The sequence below is a fragment of the Octodon degus genome, unplaced genomic scaffold (genome assembly GCF_000260255.1).
Source record: "Octodon degus isolate 3935 unplaced genomic scaffold, OctDeg1.0 scaffold00097, whole genome shotgun sequence".
Lineage (NCBI taxonomy): Eukaryota > Metazoa > Chordata > Mammalia > Rodentia > Octodontidae > Octodon > Octodon degus.
The window spans coordinates 7,528,762-7,553,217 of NW_004524673.1; the positions used below are offsets into that span (position 1 = coordinate 7,528,762).

At 41.0% G+C, this 24,456-nt stretch overlaps 1 protein-coding gene across 2 annotated transcripts in view; it reads left to right on the forward strand.

Moving 5' to 3' along the window:
- The first annotated feature begins 14 nt into the window (after positions 1-14).
- Positions 15-24,456, forward strand: part of Kdsr (3-ketodihydrosphingosine reductase) — a 41,194-nt gene continuing 16,752 nt past the window's right edge. For both annotated transcript variants that reach the window (XM_004638259.2, XM_023723158.1), the window contains exons 1-7: positions 15-193; positions 5,334-5,423; positions 7,592-7,648; positions 11,421-11,486; positions 11,657-11,752; positions 16,600-16,791; positions 22,068-22,151. In XM_004638259.2, the coding sequence (XP_004638316.1) occupies positions 86-193; positions 5,334-5,423; positions 7,592-7,648; positions 11,421-11,486; positions 11,657-11,752; positions 16,600-16,791; positions 22,068-22,151 (693 nt within the window). In that variant the 5' untranslated portion in view covers positions 15-85. The remainder of the gene's footprint in view (positions 194-5,333; positions 5,424-7,591; positions 7,649-11,420; positions 11,487-11,656; positions 11,753-16,599; positions 16,792-22,067; positions 22,152-24,456) is intronic.

Sequence of the window (24,456 nt, forward strand, 5' to 3'; positions counted from 1 at the left end):
CCGCCGCCGTCCCGCCCTCGCAGCAAACCCAAACACTCTTGGCTCCTGCTCCCGGGCCGCGCATGACGCTCGGGCCGGCCGCGCGATGCTGCTGCTGGCCGCCGCCTTCCTTGTGGCCTTCGTGCTGCTGCTCTACATGGTGTCCCCGCTCATCAGCCCCAAGCCCCTCGCCCTGCCCGGGGCGCACGTCGTGGTGAGTGGCCCCCGGTGGCTGCCCGACCCCGGCCCTCTCGCCGCGCGCCCCAGGCCGCAGGGAGGGCTCACCTGCCGCCCGCCACCCGCGGGCCTCCGCGCCGTCCGCCCGACCGCGCCAGCCTGCGGGTCCCGAGGCTGCAGGGACCCGGGAGCATCCCGGGGAAATGGGTGTTTTAGACCTCCGTCGTCCAGATGGGTCAGGAGAGGCCGAGGTACTTGGCCAGGAGCGCGGCGGGCAGGGCGCATGGACCGGCGGGAGCGGTCGGAGGGGGCGCGGCGGGGCGGCGGGGCTGGAGGGCGGCCTGTGCGGGACGGAGCGGCTGCCTGCCGGGGACTCCAGGAAGTGGCTCACCTGCGGGAATCGGCCGCCTGGCGCCTGCACGTCTCCGAGGGGTCTGCTGCTGGCCTTTCCTCTGTGGTCCTTCCTTAGCGTTCCAGAGTCACAGGGTGAGGTAGGCGACAACGGCCGGGGCTCTGGGCTCGGAGCACTTTCCAGCTTGTGGTTTGGTTCTCAGTTCGGCCTTCCCTGTGGCGAGCAGGGCTCCTTTCTCCACCGGCGGAGAACGCATCCTCCCCTCGCCCCGCACTTGGCCGTGGGCAGTGGGATTCGCAGCCGTGTTCCCGACTAGACCCCAGCGAGAGGCTCGCCCAGCCCGGAGGTGCGAGTTAAGAAGGGCTGGTCGCTAAGCTGCGGAGAGGCTTCTTGTTGGTACCTTAGGTGAGGGGCGCTTGCCTTCCTGCTGAACTCTCACAGGATGAGATGGTCGTCTGTTTTAGTGAACTTTAAAATTTGAGTAAGGGTTTCTGGATGCGAAATTGTATTTTCTTTAATTTCTGCTTTGTAGAACTATTAGTTTTTTTCCAACTCTTGGTGCCCTGATGTGGAAGGTGAGAAGTTCAGTGTAGATGAGACAGCGATCCACAAGAAAACTTCTGCCTCAAAAGCATGCTTTTAAAAGTTGACTTCTTTTAGAAGTTGCTCTAACCTGGGGGAACATGTATAAGCAAAATAATAATGAAAATAAGTATTGAACATTTTGACTCAGTAATTACAAAAGCATTTCGGTTAACTTTGACATTAATCCGTTGTTCTTTTATCCCCAGGCCTAGGTAACATAACAAAGGACTTGTTTGTTCGAATAGACCAAGCGTTACTTATTTTGGCATCCTACTTTAATATTGCAGACGAATGTATATACAATTGTATAATGAGAGCATGACCTGAATAATTCATCCAGTGTCACCATTCTTTAATGTACGAAGAGTAAAGTGACCAAGTGTAGTGGTGCACACCTGTAATCCCAGTACTGAGAGGCAGAGCTGGGATGATCACTGTGAATTTGGGGCCAGACTGATCTGCACAGTGAGACTATGTGTGGCAGGAGGAGGAGGAGGTAGAGGTGGAAAGGGGAGGGGAGGGGACAGAAAGAGAGAGAAGGAACCAACCAAAGAAACAAGAACAATCATAAAGAAGTGTAATGAGATTGGTCAGGTGTAAAGCAGGTGACATGGGAAGAGGAAGCCAATCCTTTATGCTGTCTGCCTTTGTGGCAACATGAGCAATGTGTACCTGTTTACTGATGAGTTTCCTCCTCAATTTGTATCTGCTTTTGTGCCCAGTGTCACTGCAGCATGAAGCTGCAGCAAAGTAGCACATCTCACACAGGGGGAGCACATTTCAGGCCTCCCTTTGTGGGTGGCTTGGAGCAACTCTCTTGGCAACAAACAGGCCAGCTCCTGTTGCCCTTTCACATTTTGGTGGTATCAGGGATTGAACTCAGGACCTTGTGCTTTCCAGGCAAGCACTTACTCCACTGAGCTATTGCCCCAGCCCCTGTTGCCCTTAATAAGAGCTGTATGATGTGATTGAAAGGGTGGTAACATTTGAACCATATTCTCAATGACTAGTAAAAGGGGATGATAAAGGAAATCAAACTATTATCTTTAGTGTTTTCCACCAGGGTTTTAGTAATTGTCAGCTTAATATACGTATGTCATTTTTTCAGCCATTGTGGAAAACCCTTGATGTTTCCTACAATAGTCAGAATAATTTAGCCCAGAATTGCCCTAGGTGTATCCTTACATAACTTTTAAACATTTCTGGCTTGACTAGAAGGTAGTTTCTTGAGAAATCTGATCTAGAAGTGTCAGTCTTTTATTACAGAAAGTTCTTAAAAATTATGAGGCTTAAACCTTGTTTTCACTTTGTTATAACTTTACACAGCTGTCCTATGGTCAATCTAGAAAAAAAAAGACATCAATGATAACTATGACTAATGTATACATAGCACTTAACAGCATATAAATTTTTTCAGTTACTTCATAACTTTCACCAATTCACTGGATAATAAGAAAATTTTATTCACAAGTTTTTGTGGCATCAGAGTTTTTGGGGAAGTTTTATTAGATACCGTTTTGCAAACTAATGTAGGATACCATTTTGCAAACGGTAGGAAAATATGTATTTAGCAACTGCTTATGCAAGGTACTATGTTAAGAGTGAGTGAGATCAATCTGCACTCTAAAGAACTAGTTGTTTGGCCAGGGAGCTAAGATATACCTGTGACTGGTGGTGACAGATAAGGGCAGAAATTTTAACAGGATCTGGACACATTTCACAGTGGAGGGGACACCTGAAGTGACCTTGGCAAGGTGCATAGTGTTGGCAAGTGTGTGGTGATGTGGGGTGGAGGGGCAGCTAAGGAGCAGGGCCCTTGTCAGGAAAGAGGGACATTTGGAAGTGGCCTGCTTGTTGCTATGAAGTGTACTGCTGAAGCTTTTTATAAGCCAAAAACAAACATATAATAGCCTGATAGGAAAAACCTCCTCAGAGAGAACTTAGCCCAGGCAAAAGGTATATTTTTATAGTAAGCTTATATAGGGAATTGGTGAATTATCCACCAAAGAAATCTACCATTGGTGGCAAGGTGAAGCTAGTGAGAAAGGAGCAGTGGCTGTAAGTAGCGTGGCAGCATGAACCTTTGTAAAGGGGGGGCTTGCTGTGACATTAAAATCATGGGATGGGAGATGTTCCTTATAGCATGATTTATATGTGAAGTAATCCAGAGGTCTGACTATGAAGAAATAGCTAAGTTTTGATACAGATCTTTAAGGTATTATAGTGAAACTTTAATTTTGTAACATAAGACATTGTAATGGTGTGTGTGTGTGTGTGCGCGCGTGCATGAGCATGCGTGCACATGCACACAGCTGTGGGTCAACCTGCAAGGCCTCATACATGTTAGGCAAACACTACTAGGAACTATATCCTCAGTACTATAGCATGACTTGTTAAAAGCAGGATACAGAACCTTGCAATGTCATGTAGTTTGTACAGGAACAGATGATTACAAAGATAATGCCCCACTCTGCTTATTATGTGCTGAGTTCTTCTTGTGCTAAGTCCTAGGAATGTAGTGGGGAACGGAAACAGAATGGGTGTTGTTTGGAGTTTGTAGGGTAATGATAGGGACGGTTGTAAATCAGGTAATCACACAGATAAATGTAGAATTGCTCAATTTCATGAATGCTGTCAAGTAAAGAGAAAGGAATGCAAAAAGAGGGGATCGTGCTGGGGCCATGAGATGCAATACAGACTTTCCTGAGGCAGTGAGGTTGGAGGTGAGATGTGCAGGGAGAACAGGTACCAGCTAGCTGAAGGGAGGCGAGAGAATATTGCCACCAGGGGAAACAGAATGTGCTGAGCCCCTGTGGCTAGAGAGTGCGTGGAAGCGAAAGATGGACAGTATGGCTGAGCATTTTGCAGGTGTGAGTGACAGCACAGTGCAAGGTGAGAAGCTTTACTTTTTTTCTACTTTCGTTCTGACTATATAGTATTTTTATGGTAAGCAATCATTTAAAATATAAGCTACTGTATATTCAGGTGTCCATTTTAATCTGTTGTAGATCTAATCATGCATAGGTATGCAGTAAGGAACTAAGATGCATTTGGTTTTGGAATCAGAGGAGGACTAATTATGTATTAGCTAGAGTTATAGAGCACTGTTCCTTTATTAAGATGAGAAAATTATTATAGTGGGGCAATTTATGTGCAGTACTGAAAATAGTCAAGAAGCCAGGCCCTGAAGACAGTGTATCCCTTCCTGTGTGCACTTATTTCAAGTATTGTTTGTTACAGAGAAGTTGCAGTCATTAGGCAGTTCTTAAAGATGTGTTTTTTAGAGCCCATAATTATTTAATTTTAGAGCCCATAATTACCTATAATATTTAAATGACAGAACTAAACAAAAAAAGGGGATACAGATGAATGACCATTTTGTATCTGTGTATTCAAAAGGGTTAGGATAGATATACAGCTATATTCTCTCAATTCAATGAATAGAGGGATTTGGTCTAATAGTGTTTGTAAATAAGATATCATGTCTACATCTTGTACAACAAATAACCCCTAGGAATACAGTATGCAATGTGTTAATTATTGAAACTGACCTACCAATTTGATTTGAAACTGTCTCATTGCTATTTGTTTCTCAATAAAATTATGGGAAAAAATAAATATTTATTGCCTACCTCTTTCTACTTTAAGAATTCTAATTATATGAATATAAGTTTCTTGATTTTTGACACAGAGCGAACTATTATATGACTGATCTGTAAATTCTTCATTTTTATTTTGGACAATTTTTATTATATCTATTTAAGTTTGTAAATTTATTTATAATGTGCAATCTATTATTAATCTCATGCAGTGTATTCATTTCAGAAATATTACTTTGAAAATCACTCTGTCTATATCTTTTTTTTTTTTTTTGCTCCGAATGCCTTCAGGGCAGATTTGGCTGGCTTTAGTTCTGGGGATCCAACCACAGCAACCTGAGCCTGACTGCTTTGTTGAAGCAGCCACTTACAGAACTGAGCTAAGGGGCAGGCCCCTTGTCTATATTTTGTATCTTTCATTTTTCAGTATTTGTCTACAATTTTTAATGATATGTAATTATTGATTTTCAATAAAGTTATTGAAAAACATAGGGTGCCGGAGGTAGAACTGAAGGCCTCATGCTTGCTAGACAAATGCTCTACCAGTGAGCTACATACCCAGTCCCATTGTAATTATTTTAAGTAAATTTCTTACACAGACCAAAATGCAAGTGCTAAGATTTTCTTATTTTTATTTGTAGGTTACAGGAGGTTCCAGTGGCATTGGAAAGTGCATTGCTATTGAGTGCTATAAACAAGGGGCGTTTATTACTCTGGTTGCCCGGAATGAGGTAAATCTTCTAGATTCCTTATTACTGAGGTAGTTACTGAACTTTGATCACAAAGGCTGGACTAAATGTCTTGGTTTTTACCTATACTGTAAAGTGCTTCCTTCCCTCATTTGGGATGTGATTACTGAAACTACCATTTTTTTTTTTTTTTTTTTTTTTTTTGTAGTACCAGGGATTGAACTCAGGACCTTGTGCTTGCCAGGCAAGCACTTCCTCCCCTGTGCTATCTGCCTGGCCCTTGAACTACCAATTCTTTCTTATGTTTAGGCCAACGACTCCTCTGTGTTCCAAATGTGTATTTAGTGCTATTAATCTATCAGACAGTGCCGTCAACAACCTTGCAGATCTTGAGATAGGAGAGGATGAGAGGTAGCTAAATAACACACCTGGGCATGGGAAGCCAAGCATGCTGGGAGCAGCGATTCTGAAGCTGCTTTCTAAAAGTGTTTCTTGTTCTGATTGATACCTGGAGCTGTGTAGGTGTGTGCCTACAGTTATGCTTTGCAAATTGCTTCTGGTATTTTATACATGCGTAATGAAATCTGTGTATCCCAGAAGAATTTTATCCTTCCTGGCATGTTTAGTAAAACTCATTATTCTATGTAAAGTCCATGCAGAATATTTCTTTTTTGGCTGGAGCTGTACTTCTTGCCAAACTTGATTTCAGAGCACAAAGCAGTGGCACTGTGCCCATGAACAGTGATAATGTACTCTTGCCCCACATGAGGGTCAGGGATAATGCCCATGGGTGTTGTCCACTGATGTTGCATAGAGTGTGTAGTGTTCCAGGCATTTCTTCTGTTGAAAGAAGAAGTGAAGAAAGGAATGATGGAGAGGAGTGCCAGCATGACCCTGTGGCTTGGGAGATAACTCCCTAGGTCAGGTGTGGTCAGGTGAATAATTACCAGTGAGAAGGGCAGGTCATGGTGAGCCTCAGGGGGAAAGTGTTTAAGTAAAGGACCTAGAATTAGTTTTGCACATCCAAAATTTCTTTCAAAAACCAGGAAGGGCAGAGTTAGTTTACTTATCTTTTATGTATATCTTGACTTTTTTAGTAGTGACTTTATGGCATTAAAAGCCATAAGTAAAAACAGATTTTGTAAAATAGCATTTTGTATGTTTATAACAATGACAGTATTTGATAGAAGATACATGAAAAATTAGTTAAGAGTGGCCAGATAACTGTCCTACTGACCTGTTTTGAAACTGTCTCATTGCTGTTTCTTTCTTAATAAAGTTAATTTAAAAAAAAAAGAGTGGCCAGAATTACAGGCGTCAGGAAGTCACTGAGCGTTTTATGTCACTATACATAAAGTAACTGTATGCACAGAATAGCCTTCTGACACCAACAACTTCGTCCATCTGTCTGTCTTGTCTGTCTGTCTGTCTTTCTTTCTTTCTTTCTTTCTTTCTTTCTTTCTTTCTTTCTTTCTTTCTTTCTTTCTTTCTTGTGCCATGGATTAAACTCAGAACCTTAGCTTTCATCCCAGTCTTGGCAAAATGATGCCATATATATAGATGTAGATGTTTTAATAGAACAGTGCTATTTTACTATAGACATTCATATTTGACAATTTCTGATATCATTTGGAAGAATTTTCTTCCCCTTTTGTTCCTCTCTAGATCTCATGATTATTTTTGTGGTTTTCCAGCCTGGAATAGGTTTACCCAATCCATGTAAGAAAAGAAAAAAAAAAAAAAAAAGAAAGAAAAAGAGGAAAAAAAATTGCTTTTATACTAGAGGAGGAAAATACTGGACGTCTTACAGAATCATGTATGATGTGGGATCACACGTGCTTGGTGAAGTACTGCATAGCTCTGATTGCTCTTGTTGTATCACGATAAATAATCTTGTTATATCACTTGCTGTGTCACTACTAAATAACAGAGCAAGAGATTTGTTAGAATTGCTTGAGTGAGGTTCACTTGTTTTTTCTTTCATCTTTCTCTACAATGAATTTAGAAACTTGCTTATTAGTCTTAGCGTATTTTATTTTACGTCTTCCGTGAACTTCAACCCACCGCTACTTGGTATAGATCCTGTTTTGTATGTTTACAGAATTTAATACATATTTATATAAACAATTGTTTTTTTTCTCTCCTCCTCACCACATGCGCAGACAGGCACAAGACAGTCTCCAAATCTAATTGTTCTATATTGCTTTCAGGAGAAGCTACTTCAAGCAAAGAAAGAAATTGAAAAATACTCCATTAATGACAAACAGGTAAAGCGCTGACTTCAGGATGCATTTTTCTGTACTAATCAGCACTGTAATAGAAAGAAAACCCATCACGTTAGCTGTGTGTAGGTCATTGAAAGCATAGATTTGTTTTTATTAAAATACATGTTAGATGCTTTTACAAGGTAAAACTGTTTGAAATGACAAGAAATTCATGTTATTAACAAAACCAGGTTTAGTTTCACACACAGCAGCCATTAGTTCAAGTAACTATTACTAAAAATTATTTCATGTCAATTCTTAAAAAAATTTATGCAGTGCTTACAAGGAAAGGATATTTAAGAATTCTCTGTGGTTGTAGAATTTTTTAATTGACTAAAATGACATGTAATGTATAGTTTAGTATGAAGCATAGTGCCAGATTAACAACTAGACACTTATCGCCCCAATTAAAGAAGTAGAGTTTAGGTTGTAAAACAGTATCTGTTGCATTGTCTATTTTTTATTTTCAAAGATGCATTAATGGAGACATCAAGAAATTGTATAGAATGGTGTCCATTTAACTGTTCCAGAGTCTTTAAGAGTGAATGATGAGCACATTTTTTAAATATTTTTACTTCAAGATGCATTTGTGCTATTATGTTTCTAAAAAGAAGAAATTAAGAATTGTTATAAAAATGTAAGATGATGGATACATTAACTAGCTTGATTGTAGTAATCATCTGACAGTGTAATATACCTCAAAACATAAGATCATATTCCTCAGATGATTTTGTCTGTTATACTTAATTTTAAAAAGTTAAATGAGATAATCCATTTTAAAAAGTACACACTGAGAGTATAGCTCTTATGAAATAAAAATATGTAAAAATATCTTCTTAATATGTTGTATATTAGGCCAGCAAGATAGCTCAGTGGACTAAGAACCTGCTTAGGCAAGTGCAGGGACCAGGGTTCGATCCCTAGCACCACATGCTGTGCTGGCCCTGCCCCTGGGCACACTGAGCCAGCCACCAACCAGGCTTGGTGGTACATGCCTATAATCCCAGCACTGGGGAGGCTGAAAACAGGAGGATCACTGTGAGTCCAAGCTGCGTAGTGAGACCCTGTACCAAAAAAAAAGTATATATATATATATGTTTTATGTTGAACACATGTTAAAATGAGAGTATTTTGATATATTGGATTAAATATAACATAGTATAAAATTTAACCCCCCAATAAAAAATTGAGTTTGCCAGGATCTGTGAAGTTTCTGAAGCTGTTCCACACTAGCCTCACATTCCTAGGTACCACCCTGACCAGATTTTTTTAACTGAATCCTTTTTTTCTCTTTTTAAAAATTTTACTATCTATGGTAAATTATGAGCAACTCTAAATAGTGATTTTCCAGTTGTTTCTTTTTTTAATTTGATGCCAATTATTCTTATTTATTTATTTATTTGATGGAACTGGGGATTGAACTCAGGCCCTTGCGTTTGCCAGGGAAGCACTTATTCCACTGAGCCATCTCCCTGGCCAATTATTCTTTTACAATCAGCTTTTTTGAGATATAATTCATATCATGCAGTTGAGCTCCATCTGTCTGTCTGTCTCTTTCCTTCTTTCTTTTGTGTTGCTTGTGTTCATTTATTTGTTTTTTCTTTCTGTTCTGGGGATTGAACTCTCAGCCTCCTGCATGTTGGGAAGTATTGTATTGGTCAGCTGTCTCCCCAGCCCTTTTAGTTTATTTTGAGACAGTCTGACTAATCTGCTCAGTCTGCATGTGCACATACAGTGCCCTGCTTCAGCCTCCCTAGCAGGGTGTGCAGGTGTACACTGTCATGCCCAGAGCAACTGCTCTATTTAAAGTATGCAACCCATAGTCACAAAGTTAGGGACCTAGCACTACAGTTAATTTTAGATTGTCTCTGTCACAACATAATCTCTGACTCCCTTAGCGGCCACTTGTCTCTGTCACAACATAATCTCTGACTCCCTTAGCGGCCACTTCCCATTCGTGTTGGAGCCCCTTCCAGCCTTAGGCAGCACTACTCTAGCTCTATCTGGATAGTTTTATCCACCATCATTCTTCATATTTGCTTGTGCAACTTTCTTTCTTTCTTTGATATTATGTTAAAAATCCATCTGTGTAACTCCATAAAGTAGGAAAGAGTTGACTTAACTTTCTCTTATATGGAATTGAGTTTTAGGTCTAAACTACCTTTTGTCATCAGGTCTACCCTTGGTGGATATTTAAGTTGCAGCCAGGGTTTTTATTGCTGCTGTTGTTAGTTTTAGGTTTTACTTGGCAGAACTATTTTACCATGTCTCTGTGCACAAGTATGCATGTGTTGCTTACCTAGAAATGGAATTGCCAAGTTGTGGTGTGCATGGATGTTTTGAAGCTCATGAGCCCTGTGTTACACTCTCTGGAGTGATGGTAGCTAATGTTGCTCCACATCCTTGTCAACATTTTGTTAGCAGACTTTTAATTTTTGCCTTTCTGGCAGGTTTTAAATATTTGCCTCCCGCAGGTATATTAGAGATCTTTCCATGTCTGTAAAAAAAAAAACAAAAATCTGTCTCATTTACTCCATAGTCTGCTTAATCAGTTTTCTATTGAGATGCTCCTCTCACCTTTTTTTTTTTTTTTTTTCGCTTCTGCAGTCTGTGCTGTAAGTAAAATTCTTTGTCCACATCCCCTTGCACACATATGTGAGTTTCTTTAGACTGTGGCCTATGTTTCTGCCCAGAAGAACCCCAGCTCTGCAGATCACTGCATTTTACCCATATTATTGCAATTTGTGATAGAAGGAAAAAAAAATGGTAAAAAATTGTGGAGCCTGAGTGTTTGTGGCTGAAAGCCAGGATTGTCCCTGCTCAGGGCTGCATGATGATTCCCACCTCTCTTCATGAGGTGGGAATCCATGGATTCTAATTCATGGATCCAACGGTTTAGGTCACATGGACAGTGCTGTGGTCTGTGCAGCAAGAACAGGTTGATAACCAGGGCTGGGGTAGCTGTCATGAACCTGAGCTAGCGAATAAGGAGATAGCTTGTGACCCAGATCTGATAATGCCTTTCTATCACTGTGACAGAATACCTGGAGTACCAACTTGCAAGGGGGCTCATGGTTTGGGAGAGTCTAGTCCATGGCCCTTTTGCCCTATTGCTTTTGGGCTTGTGTTGAGGTGGCGCATCAGAATGAGGAACACATGGGGGAGCAAAGCTGCTCTCTCATGGTGACTGAGAAGCAAGGGAGAGGCAGGAAGGGCTGGAACCTGCTACTGTTTTCAGGAGCACATTCTCAGAAGAGCCACTTCCTTCCACCAGCCCTACCTACTAAAGGTTCTACCAGGCCAGGAACCAAGCTTTTAGTACATGGACTTTTGGGAGAGACCTATCCCAGTCATAGCCTCAGGCTTCCCAAATACTAGCCTGCTCTTCCTAGCACCTGCCCCACACTGCTGTTCACTCAACCTCTCACAGTGTGTGTTGTTTATTGTGGATGCGCCTCATATCAAGTGCACTGTGAGCAATTTTCAAACACTGCAATTTATGCATTCAAAATTTTGCTGAATATATGCCTGTAATCAATCCTAGCATTTAGGGAGGCTGAGACAGGAAGATCAAAAGGTCTAGGCCAGCCTGGGCAATAAAAAAGAAGGGCTGAGGAAATAAGTCAGGGGTAGAGCCTCTGGGTTTTATTTTTAGTATGGAGGAAAACAAAATGGCCTTCTATAGTGGAAAGAATTACTTTTAATTTTTACAAAATCTTTAAAACATAGTTTCAACATATGCGTACCTCAGATTTTTTTTTTTTCTTTTTAACAGGTAGTGCTTTGTATCTCAGTTGATGTATCTGAAGATTATAATCAAGTAGAGAATGTCATAAAACAAGTAAGAAATTGGGTGGATTGGATTTAGTTACTTGATTTGCTCATATTTTGTCATGTGGCTTAGAATTAAGCCATTGTCTGTATAGGTTTTGTGGTTTGTAGGTTTTATTTATCAACCTGACTTTATTGCTCAATTATTTTTCTGTTACCTGCTCTGCTCCATTTTTCTAGGCACAGGAGAAACTGGGTCCAGTGGATATGCTCGTCAATTGTGCAGGGTTGGCACTGGCAGGAAAATTTGAAGATCTTGAAGTTAGTACTTTTGAAGTAAGTAAAAATGTTGGCTTGCTGGGATAGCCCATATATGAAAAGTAGAATAAGTTTTGAGTAAAGGTGTTAAGAGTGGGATAGATGAGTGCATTTGAGTGTTCACAGAAGCTTGAGAAGACAAGAGGAAGGGTGATGAATCTGTCCCCAGGGACACAACCACCCAACCTTAAGCACATAAGCATGAAATGAAGTGAAAAACAAAACAATTAATGTGGTACAGATTACTACAGCGATTCGCCAAGGCCCCCTCTTTAAGACAGCACTTTGTAATCCAAGAGAGGTTGGATGTTCGTGTCAAGTATCAGTATTTCTATTACTTTTTAAAAATTATTACTATTATTATTTATTATCATTATTTTTGTTTGTTTGCGGAACTGGGTATTGAACTCAGGCCCTTGTGCTTGCCAGGCAAATACTTATTCTACTGAGCTATCTCCCTAGCCCTATTATTTTTTTAATCATGCATTCTAGGCAAGTCCTCTACTACTGAACTAAATCCCCAGCCATTTAAAAAAATTCATTTTGAGCCAGGATCCCATAAAATTGTCAAGGCTGGTCTTAAATTTGCAGTGTTCTGCCTCAGCTTGCTGAGTAGCTGAGTTTATAGGCATGGAGCAGATCAACATTACCAACAGTGAGAGAGCAAAAAAGTTGAAAAACATCCTTGCTAGAATTCTTAATCAGAAGATGATGATGTACCTTATTTATATTTTAAACATTTTTGCCGAGGAATGAATCTCTATGTAATTTACTTCAACACCAAAGAAGTGGCCATTAGACCGGCAATCTCTTTTAAGTGCAAAATATTTTACAGTTGGCAGTGCATCAACCCATCCATCTGTTACTGTTCTATTAGGCCTTTAGAAAGGTAATGGGTTTTGAATGCTTGATTCTTTTTTTTTGTTCCTCGAATGCCTTCAGGGCACTTTTGGCCAGCGGGAGAGGTGTGAGGTTCGAACTCCAGCAACCTGAGGCTGACAGCTTTGTGGAAGCAGCCACTTAAAGGCCTGAGCTAGGGCCAGGCCCCCTTGATTCTTAATTTGAATCATGTTCTCCTTTTATAGCACAATAAACCCTGAACCAGCATGACAGCTGTCTTGCTTCTGTTGAGCCATGGGAAAGCATGATAAACTCTGGGATTTACTCAAGGGGAGCAGGAGAGCCAAGTACAGATAGAAGGAGAATGGTGGACTGTGTCTAAGGCTTCTTCATCGACTCAGCATGATAGACTGTCTAGACTTGTATACCTTCCTCTGGAAGGAATGGAATGGAGATTGGAAGACTGTATCAACAGCTGTGTAAAGAATCAGTTGGGGGAAATAGTTGTGCAAGTCTATGCATGACGTGATAAAACAGAAGGTTTGGGATGTATTGATAGAGGAGTAGGTGTGCATGTGTGTGTGTGTGTGTGTGTGTGTGTGTGTGTGTTGTAAAGTATTTGTATGTGGGTGCATGTGTGAGACATGGGCTGAGAATCTGTAGGTTCAACTTGACTGAACAGGGAGCAAAGAGTAGTTTTGAAGAATGAATAGTTTGCATGGTTGAGATAAATAAATGCAAGGTTCAAAAGCTGGAACCCCAGAAAGTGGGGTGTGTTGGCCTACCGCAGCAGGAGTGAGGATTGATTGTGTTATGCCATATGTCTTGTGGTAGTTCCAAGGCAATGCATGAATTCTTGGTGGAGGTGTGTATTGTAAAGAAAAATAGAAGAAACTTAAGTGTATAATATCAGGTGCCTGTTCATAGGCATTGATGACAAGGAAAAATGTGAAGCTTGTGTTGTTCCAGCTCATTGCTGGAGGAGTTAGGCAGGCCCCATGGACTTCCACTGGAAAATGGATCCTGGAAACTTACACCTGGCTGTTTCCGGACTCTGCTGCATGTTATCTTTTCTCTTTGCTGATTTCTGTTCATATCTTTGCTCTAATAAATCTTAGTCATGCCCGAGGGTTTATACTGAGGACTTTGAGACCTAGTGAATCTCTAAGCCTGGGGAATTTGAGCTTACATCTCTTAATTTTCCTTTCTGAGTGGTTCACCTGGTTTCTTTGCTGTGTCCTTCAGCAGCCTGTAGGTATTGAGAGTTACTCAAGTTTTCCTCTGTCCTCTCATTGTCTCTCCTTGTCAGCTTTTGAGGCTGGTGCTTCTGCGTTTTGCTTGGAGGCTTCGCTTGGGTGTGTGGCAAGCCATGCTTATCCTTGTCCTTCAAGAGTGAGTCACTGAAGAGCTGTGGGCATTCCTTGTAGTGGGTAGCACTGTTTGGTTATGGGTTCTCCGTGGGTGACAGTTTGGGACACTTCTTGGGGAGAGTCTCAGTGTCAGTGTCTGTAGGTCTTTTCTCTTACGTTGATCAGAAGACTTGGAGAGGGGTCTTTGCCTTCTTCCTAGAAAATGTGTGTCTGACAGCAGTGTCAGAAGAGTGAAATTGGCCAGGAAAGTTGAAATCTCCACGTTTAATGTCTACACAGTTTTTATTAAGCCTTAGCTTTGTCTAGACTAATCCTTCTTCAGCCAAGACTTTTGCCATACTGGAGAGGGATCCATATCTACTTTGTAGAGAAGGGAAAGACCTTTAGAAAATGACTGCTTTGGTGGTATTTTGTTTTGTTTTTGGTTATTGTTCTACATCAGTTTTTTAAAAGTAAGTTAAAATTTGTACAAAATTAGCATTTTATTTTTATTTATATGTTCATAGACTTTTTGTTTGTTTGTTTATTGTTTGAGACAAAGTCTCACTAAGTTGTCCAAGCTGGTAGACCTCCTTCAGGAGCATCCTGACTGCTGGGATTATAAGCACGAGTCATCACACCCAGAAGAACTGGCTATTTTATTTTTATTTATTTTATGTATTTAATACAGGATCTCACTACACAGATTGGACTCATAGTGATCCTCCTGTTTTCAGCCTCCAAAGTGCTGGGATTACAGGGACGTGCCATCATGCCCAGTCTCAGTCGCCATCTCAGCATGCTCTGGGAGCAGAGCTGGCATGGCACACCGGGGCTCGAACCTGGTCCCTCAGGCTGCGTAAGCAGGTGCTTAGTCCACTGAGCTATCTGGCCGGCCCTGAACTGGACATTTTAAAGGGAACAGTTGCACATTGACAGTGTTGTGCAGTTACCACTTCTATCCAATTCCAAAGCATTTTCATCACTCCAGAAGGGAAGTCTATGCTTATTAAACAGTTGCTCCCTATTCTGTCTTGGACTGCTGTTCTAGGCCCTGAACACCACTGTTCTGTATCCCAAATCTTTGGATATTATTTATAAGTAGCATCATCTGATATATGCCCTTTCCTGTGGCTTCTCTTATTTAGCATAAAGTTTTTATTGTTCATTCCTTTATATCAGGGATCAGAACCATTCATTTTCATTGGTTGGTACCACTCTGTGTGGATAATGCCACATTGTGTTTTCTGTTCTTCATAGATGGACATTAGGTTGTCTACCTGACTGCCTTGTACACAGACCTTTGGTGCAACCTCCTGTCTTTCAGCCCTGTGCCTCCCACCTCTACCCCATTCTAGAGGTGCTTGGTGCTGTTTGAACCTTTTGTGGAGGTCTGTGTTGTAATTTTTCTCTTTAGATGCTCTGTTCTCACTTAGCATTCAGTTTTCTATGTTCTACCAAGCTAGCTAGCACATGTTATTCTGTCTTTCAAGTTAGAGAATGGTGTTGCTATTGTTTTGATTTTGATTTTCTTTTTCCTTCTGTTTTTGTCCCTTTCAAAACTTCTTTACTGAGCTTTTCTCTGTTTATTGAGTTCTGTGCTTGTACATGTGACCCTTTATTTAATAGTTAAAATAGTTGTACTTATAGTCTAAATATCACTTGCCATCTACTTTTGAAAAATGTAAGATTTTTCTGTGTTACTCCTGGTATTCTTGGTCATCATTTTCAAAAGTTATTTTATGTGAATTTAACTTAGCATAACTGACTTAGATCCCCAATTGGAGTGGTGAGTTTTACATTATGATAGAGCTAATATTTTTATAAGACTTTTAACGTAGAAACATTTAAATGCAGGCATTCTCAAGTTAAAAAACTTTAAGATTTTAATGTTTTACGAGTTGTTAGGTTGAGGAAAACATACATTATTAGTACTTTTTAAAGCTCTTACAATAATACAGTAGTACCTTTGTTCATATACACTTTTGTTTGTGAATAATTTGCTTCACAAACAAAAGTTTTGGCAAAGATTTTTTTTGTTTGCAAACTGCATTGGGTGACAGAAACAGACAATGACCATCTTTTCCAAAATCATGGAGCAACATCAGTTCATCAACCAAGGCACCAAAGTATAAGACCCGAATGTACTGAGCACTTCCTGTGGGATGCTAGCGCTTACGTTGTCTTTCTGTTTTGCTCTCTGCAGTAATACCATGTGGTCATTCCAAAATTAAACTTGTTTTCAGCTGAAAAAGACTTTCTGATTCATCATCCATTAGGTAGTACACGGCAGAGCCAAAGCTTAGAACCACGGGGCTGGAAATATTTTGTAAGTTTTTTCCTAAAACTGTCTTTTGAAAGGATAACTGGCAACACACAGTACTCTTTTTATAGGGAGAAAACTAATTTTGACTAGTTTTCAGCGCAGATATTACTGCTATCATAGTGAGAGTGCAAGACTCGATTGAAATAGGTTTCAAGTGGTAGGTTTTTGAGCATCATGCTTTATTGTGTGTGGCATGATTTCCTCTTCATTCATTCAACAAATCTGTTGAGTAAATCAGTGGGACTTCCATCAAAGAACTTAAATTTGAAAGACAGACGGAATTCTCATTAATTGAGCCCTTAAGCTTTTGACCTTGTTCCAACCTCATGTGGTTTCCTTGTTTTCTGCAGAAGTTAATGAACATCAATTACCTGGGCAGCGTGTATCCCAGCCGAGCAGTAATCACCACCATGATGGAGCGCCGGGTGGGCAGGATTGTGTTTGTGTCCTCCCAGGCAGGACAGTTGGGATTATTTGGATACACGGCCTACTCTCCATCAAAGTTTGCCATAAGGGGGTTGGCAGAAGCTTTGCAGATGGAGGTAAAAATTGTATTCATGTTTGTGTGTTTTCCATTTAACTCAGCAGTATGTTATTTTTCTAACTTCTTCATACATTATTGCATTAAAGTAGATGCATAGATTTGACATTAGTGAAAGAGAATTGGCTGAGCCCAAATTTTGTATTTCATAGTTCCTACTGCATGAGAATTATATTTATGACAAAAAGAGCACGGGTGTGGGGTTTGCCAAATTAATACGTAAAGTGCTGGTTATATCTTCATGATGTTGTTGATGTAATACTGAGTGTGTGTAAGGTTAACTAGGTGCTTTATTCTGTAATCTTCTTTTAACAAAGGGACCTGCCCTTATAACTGAATAATACAATTACTAAATATTTAAAAGAAAAGCTAAAAAACAATAAACAAGAGCTGGAAAGGGATATTTTAGTCCTTAGACAAGTCATTTAACTTGTTCTCAGTTCCCTCATTGTACAGTGAGCGAGCTAGAATAAAAGCATTATTGGGCTCTCTTAGTACTTGGGTTCTTGTGTTTTAAAGAAATGTTTAAGAAAGTGAGTACTTAAAGGTAAGTACTACATCTCAGGGAAGGAGGATATAGTAAGGATTATCTTGAAAATAAATGTGATGCTGTGAACATTCTCACATCTCAGCTGTGAAGTAGACTTCTGCATGTTGTCACATGGAAATGCTTCGTATTATGTATATGTCCATAATTGCATGCTGAACAAGGCAGAGTAAAATTCATTCTATTACAGTGTACCTTGAAATGTAATACTACACCATGATGTTAAAAGTCCAGAAGAGAATTTGTTGTGGGTAGCCCTCTTGTGTGTGTGTGTGTGTGTGTATATGTATATATTGGTTAATAGTTTAAATCAGGGGTTGACAAATGAAAGCAATTTTTTTTTTTTTTTTTTTTTTTTTTGACAAATGGTGGTAATATTTTAACTTTTTGAGGGCCAGATAATGGCTGTGAAGTCTGTTGTGGTAGTAGAAAAGCAGTCATGGTAGATTATACATAAATAAACAGGTGTGACTGTCCCAATAAAACTTTATTTATGAAAGCAGGCGGAGAGCCAGATTTGGCTCACAGGCTATAGTTCGCAGACCTGTGTTAATAAAAGATCCCAGAAGAGATCTTGGTGGTGTGTGACAGAGCCTTTCACTGCCTAGGTGTTCAGTGAGTTCTGGGGCAGTGACTGTGTCCTAATGGTCCACTTAAAAATTGACAAACTGTGCTGTTCTCCTACCAAAGGAAGCAGTCCTGGAGTTCATTGTTAGCACCTGGCTTAACACTTTCGCTTTGAGACCTTTATATAGGTCAGGCTGGCCTTGAACTCACTTTTAGTCCAGGCTGGCCTTGACCTTGAGGCAATCCTCCTGCCTCAGTCTCCTGAGTGCTGAGGTTACAGCTGTGTGCCACCAGGCCCAGCTAGTGCTTTTAATAATAAAGCTTTATATATGCTTATATGTATGCTTAATAATAAAGCATTTAATGTACTTAGCCACTAGGGCCCTTGTAAGTGTGAAATTTCAAAGAGCGATTTCAATTTTTTGGTTATTGTGTTTACAGTTGTTACTTTGAAAAGTCCCTTTGTGAGAAGTATATTATCATACTCTTATGAAATATGTGAGGCTTCTGTCAGTTTATTGTCAGATGGGACAAAAACTGACTTGGTCAGAGTCTTACAGTTACTTAAAGATGGAATTATGGGGCGCAAGCCTTTGACTCCAGGCCTTTACTGCAAGTTGTAGTTTTGCAGCAGAGGATTTGTCTGTAACTCAGCTCAGAAGTTGCCTTACTCACTAGCCGCCTGCGTCAGCCCTTGGCTCAGATCTTGTATCCATATAGGTGAAAGGGGTGTTTTGGAGATGAAAAGATATGAAAAGGTCTGTTCATTGCAGCTTCTCCCTGAGTCTTTGCTTTGCTTTGCAGAGCTCCATCATGGCTCATTAATGTAGCAAACAGTGTAAAATAGGGTGACCTGGTTTCATTTAGGGTAGACTGTAGATGCTAATCCAGAGGAAGGGAAAGAAAAGGAGTTGTTAGTACTGCGTCCCCTCAGCTTGCAGGACAAGGGTGATTCACCTGGTCTGGATAGCTGGTCTGGAATCTCAGATCTGTGTGACTTTTGTCAGACTTTGTCAGACTCTATTAGAAGTCTCATTATTTAAATAGAATAAATATATGCTATGAAAAAACTAGGCTATTTTATTTGGGAAAATAATTTTAGTCTTGAAAATCTCATTTGTTGGTAGTAGAACTTACATGAAACTACAAATCGATAGTCAAATGCTGCTGAAACGTGGATAATATAGTCAGTGCAATGAATGAAACCAGTATAATTGCTCAAAATTAAATTTTTCATCTCAAGCCATCTTTTTTAAACTACTCACCCACTCCTACCCCCTACTCCTGTACTGCAGATTGAATTCAGGCCTTTGCGCTGGGCTACATCTTTTTATTTCTTATTTCGAGACAGATTCTCATTAAGTTACCCAGGCAGGATTGAAATTTGCTGTTCTCCTGTCTCAACCTTGGACTTACAGTGTGCGCCATCACACTGGCACGTACTTAGGATAATCTTGGTTTAATAATTTTTCAAGCCTTCCTTTTTCCTGAGGGCATTAGTTTACCCTCAAACTAAGATAGGATCCTGGAAATTTTATGGATGCAGTGAGTAATTTTGAAAGAATGCTTTGTGGCATGTCGGGGTGGTTAATATAAATGTAACATTAAAATATTTTAAAATTCTTCTAAGCTGGGTTATAGCCAAAGATGGATCAGAGACTGGGGAAGTGGGGGAGGCAGCTATTTTCTTTATTTTGCCTGTCATTCCACTGAAGCTCTGCCCCTCTCCCTGTCACTTCCCACCAGGGTCAGAAAATAAACTGAAAGTTAACTTTTGAAGTCTCATGCTAGTATTCTTTCCATCTCCTGTGTCTTTGTTTGAACTGAATGAGGAACAGCACATCTTAGTTGGGTAATGCTGAGAATAAATTGGTTTTAAATGAGTGATTAGTTGTATTTCTGTTTGAAGTTGATGACAGGTGGGAAGCATCATGAGAATGAGGCTAGGAGAGACGTGGGCTAGAGCGGGAGGACAGAGAATGGCCAGTGAGCAGAGCCAGGAGCTGCAGGTAATTGGCCTGCTAAGCAGGGCATTGCTTAGCAAAGACTTGGCCTACACCTTCTTAGAAAAGCAGTGATGTCAGGTGGTACCAGGAACAAGTAAATCCAAACTACCTTCCTCTCCTTTTTTTGATAGGACTATGAGATTAATAGTTAAAAGAAGGTATAAATATATTTTAGTCTATTCAGATTTTAGCAAACTATGTGACCAAGGGTTTTAGAACAGAAGTTCTGTGAAGATGGAGATTATATTTGTTTTGTTCATACCCATATCTGGCGTTCTTAGAACAACATTGGCACCTGATAGTTTAGTCACTAGGCATTATTCGATAACTGAACTTAAAAAGTCTGTGTAAGTGATGTTACTACACATTGGAAGCTTGAGAGTCTCTTGGCATGGTGATTGTAAAGAGGATAGTAGCCTGGCATGGATTGGACTGTTTCCCTCACCCCCAGCAATCTTTGGTTCTACCCTTGGAAAAAGTGTTCTGAAAAGCTGTGTTTTAATCATTGGCTGTTGAGCCATAGCTTTGACTTTGAGAAACACTGATTTGAAGCATACACATACACTGGCTTAGATACCATGACCCTCTCCACTTGTGGGGAAGGGACACAGACATAGAAATGACTCTAGCGGAGCATCCAGTATCACTCTGTATGGACTGTTGAATTGCCACTTGCTGGCTTTTTGTGCTGTTTTTCTTTGGTCCATGTGCCCTGGAGGGCAAGGCCGTGGGAAACTCATTTTTTAAAGTCTCGTCTCAGAAACAAGTGGAGGGGAAATTGCTTGCTCATCAGGCTCCCCTGCTGGCCCTGTTCACAGCCATTTATGAGCATAGCTGCACTGGGAGGCTGCATGCCCTGCCAGCGCTGAATGAAGAGCTCTCTGAGGCCCAGGCTGTATTGGAACAAGACCAACAGTGGCATTCCCCTTTTTCTGTTGCATTTCCCAGGGTGACTGGGCAGGACCTTTTGCTTCTTTCTCCTGACCCTTGCAACTCTCCCATATGACTTTGGAACTGTGCTTCACTGAGGGAACTTGGGAGAAAAGGGGCTGATGATAAGGCGAATCCCTGAGAAACTCCAAGCTGTTGTATTGTGCGTTGTCAGTTTTCAGTTCAACATGAATTTACCCTCAAGATTTTCAGTAGTTGGACTGTACAGCTAACTGCCTTCACTTCCAGATCTCCTAGATGTCTTCATGGGCTTCAAAGTGAGCCAGTAGGAAGTAAAAACCATGGCATACAGATTTGGAAGGAGTGAACTGTTGCCTTGGAAGTTGATAATTGTGGGGGCAAGATGAGGGCATTCTGTAGGACTGCTTCCAAGTGGTTTTTGAGGAGAGTATGTTGTGGCTGACCTGTAGAAGCGTCCACTAGGTTATTGGCAATGTGTCTGTGATGGAGGGAGTTGAATGTGAAGGCACAGGGTCAAGCTCAACAGGTGTCAGAGGAGCAAGATGGAGATTCAGAGTAGATAGAAGGAGAAACTGTTTTGAAAAAGCAAGGGAGGAGCTTCTATAATATGTAAATAGTGATGGTAGTTGTCAGCAGAAGAGTTGCTGGTCTGACTTGGGTGTTCCACCCAGGTAAGAATGTTTTTGGCCAGTGCTGTGAGGAGGAGGAAGTGGCTCCTTATGTCCTGATGGGCAGGGCTGTGCAGAACTCTTGAGTAAGACTTCTCTAGGAATGAATGTAGTTCTAGATGTGGGCCTGAAAGGGCCATAAAGAACCATAACGTAGTTGATAGATGAAATTATTAAAACAAGAATATCTGAAGCAGCCTGCAGAGTAAAACATTTGTGCAGTCTGGTAGATAAGGAGTAGGCCTGTCACCTTACCTCATAAGAGCACTTGGATGGTATGCAGAGTCTGAGAGGGTGAAGAGACTGCCGTCCTCAGTGAACAACTCTAGGGGCCCCTGCCTGACCAGCAGGTCAGTTGTTCTGTGGCATGGAGGTCAGGAGAGGCCTTTTGCCTTCTTTTCTAAATCATCTCTGGGAGGAGGAATTTCCTGTGCAGTTAGTGGTTGTTCCCCACATGCAGAATCATCCTGTTGGCCTCACCACCTTCTGAGAATCAGGGCAGCTGAGGCAGGTTGGTGGGGAGACACACAGTTGTGCCTCCCAAACTGAAAGGATAAACCTTGTGTCCCTAATGCAGGTGAAGCCGTACAACGTCTACATCACAGTGGCGTACCCACCGGACACAGACACGCCTGGGCTTGCCCTGGAAAACAAAACAAAGGTCAGCAGTTTTTACATTCATTCTCAGTATTTAATGTTGCAAAGCTCTTTTCCAAATTTCTTTTTCTCCAGTTTTAGTTCATCTGTCAGTCGCTGGTGTTTTTAGGAGTCTATTGGGCATCTGAGGACTTCCCTGAGTTTCTCTGCATGAATTGTCCATCTCTCCTTCCTCTCTTCTCCAACCCCCTTTTCTTAAAATTTGTTTTAAATTTTTGTTGAAATCTGTCAAGATGTTCTGTGTACGTCATCAGTTGCCCGACATCAATCTTTTTGGCCTCATTCTTTCAAGTAGCCATTTATTAAACCAATGTATTTTTACAGCTGTTACTTTTTTAAAAATTACAGATTATTTATCGGCTTTCTGCGGTAACTCATCCATTCCCCACTCACTTTGTTTTTCCTGTGTAATCTCGAGTTAAATCAGATTCAGTGTTTTTGTCAATGGAACTTTATAACTACTGTTCACACCTGAGCCCTTCTATAGTAACATTTCCTTTCTTGTCTCTTTATGTGCTTAACTTCGTACTTATAACTTATTCAATCCCAGGTCAGACAGAACTGACAATCTCCTCTTAATCCACTTGAACACAAGAGGTTTTCTAGTACTTCGATTCCTTTTTCCTCTGAGACCTTTCTCTGTGGCCCTCTGCCTTCCTGGCCCAGTACCACTCACGGTGCTCTTGACCGTTCTCGTTGCCAGTGGGTCTGTGGTTTCTCTTTCCCTGTGTTTTCCACTTTTGTCATTTTTCTGCCCACATTGGTGGAACTTCAGTTATTTCCTGAGAAAGTACATCAGCGATAGCATTTATTTGGAATCTTCATGTCTTTAAAGGCCTTTATTTTCCCTTTATGCTGCTAACATATTGTTTTGTTGGGTACAGAATTCTAGGTTCAAAATAATACCCCCTCAGGTTTTTATAGGCATTTCTCCTTTAACTTCTAGCTTCTGGTTTCTGTTGGTAATCCCATGCCAACCCTTTAGATAGGACCTATTTTGGGGGGAAACTTTCTCTCCTTGTTTATCTTTATTTAATATATTTTGAGGCAGAGTTTTTCATTTTATAAGCTAAACACTAAAATGAGTTCTTTTAGTCTGTCAGCTTATGAACTTCACTTATGGAACATTTCTTAGTACTTTTTTAAAAAAATTATTTATTTTATTTGTGTGTGTGTGTGTGTGTGTGTGTGGCCAGCTCAGCCCACCAGGGGGCGGGGCTGGCTGGCATGTGGTGCTGGGGGATTGAACCGAGGTCCCTGTGCTTTGCTAAGCTTGTTCTAAGCAGGTGCTTTAGACCACTGAGCCATCTCACCAGCCCTCTTAGTACTTTTTTGATAATTTCTTTCTACACAAAGTATTTCAAGTGCTCTTCTTGGAGCTTCTGTTACTCAGGACGTTGAATTTTCTGGACTCATCCTCTTATTTCCTCCTCCTTTCTCATTTTCCTTGTGCTTCAACTTTTCAGTTGAAATTTTTATTTCTCCTAAAATATATAAAATTTTTCAGCTCTTCTCTGAATTGTTTTTTTATAATGTATTTAGTACAGGGTCTACAGGATCTCACTACATAGATCAGACTCGTAGTGATTCTCCTGTTTTCAGCCTCCCAAGCACTGGGATTATAGGTGCACCACCCTGCCTAGTCTCAGTCACTGTCTCAGCGCACCCTGAGGGTGGGGCAGGCATGGCACAGCATGTGGGGGATCGAAGCCTGGTCCCTGCGCCTGCCTAAGCAGTCTTCTCTAAATATTAAAGACTATAGCCTCATCCTTTCATTCATGCTTTTTCTGTTTTATTTCTTTATTTTTAATCTTTTATTTTTTTATTTGTTTGGTATAGGGTCTTATTACGCAGCTCAGACTCAATAGTGATCCCCCTATCTTAGCCTCCCCAGTGCTGGGATTACAGGTGTCTGGCTTCCAGGGCCTCCATGGCATGGGGTACTGGGGATCAAACCCGGGTCCTTGCGCTTGCAAGGCAGGTGCTTTTAGAGTGCCGAGGGAGCTCCCCAGCAATCCTCTATTATTTCTGAAGATCTTCATTATGGGATTTTGGTCTTAGTTTTGTTACGGTGTTTTAATTTTCTTTTTTGATAGCAGACATTTGTATTTTTATTCACTAAGATTACACATAAGCACTTCACATACGCAGCATCACAGCATCACATACCGTGTCACATACAGTGTCACAGCATCACATACCGTGTCGCGTGCACGGCGTCACAGCATCACATACCGTGTCGCGTGCACGGCGTCACAGCATCACATACCGTGTCGCGTGCACGGCGTCACAGCATCACATACCGTGTC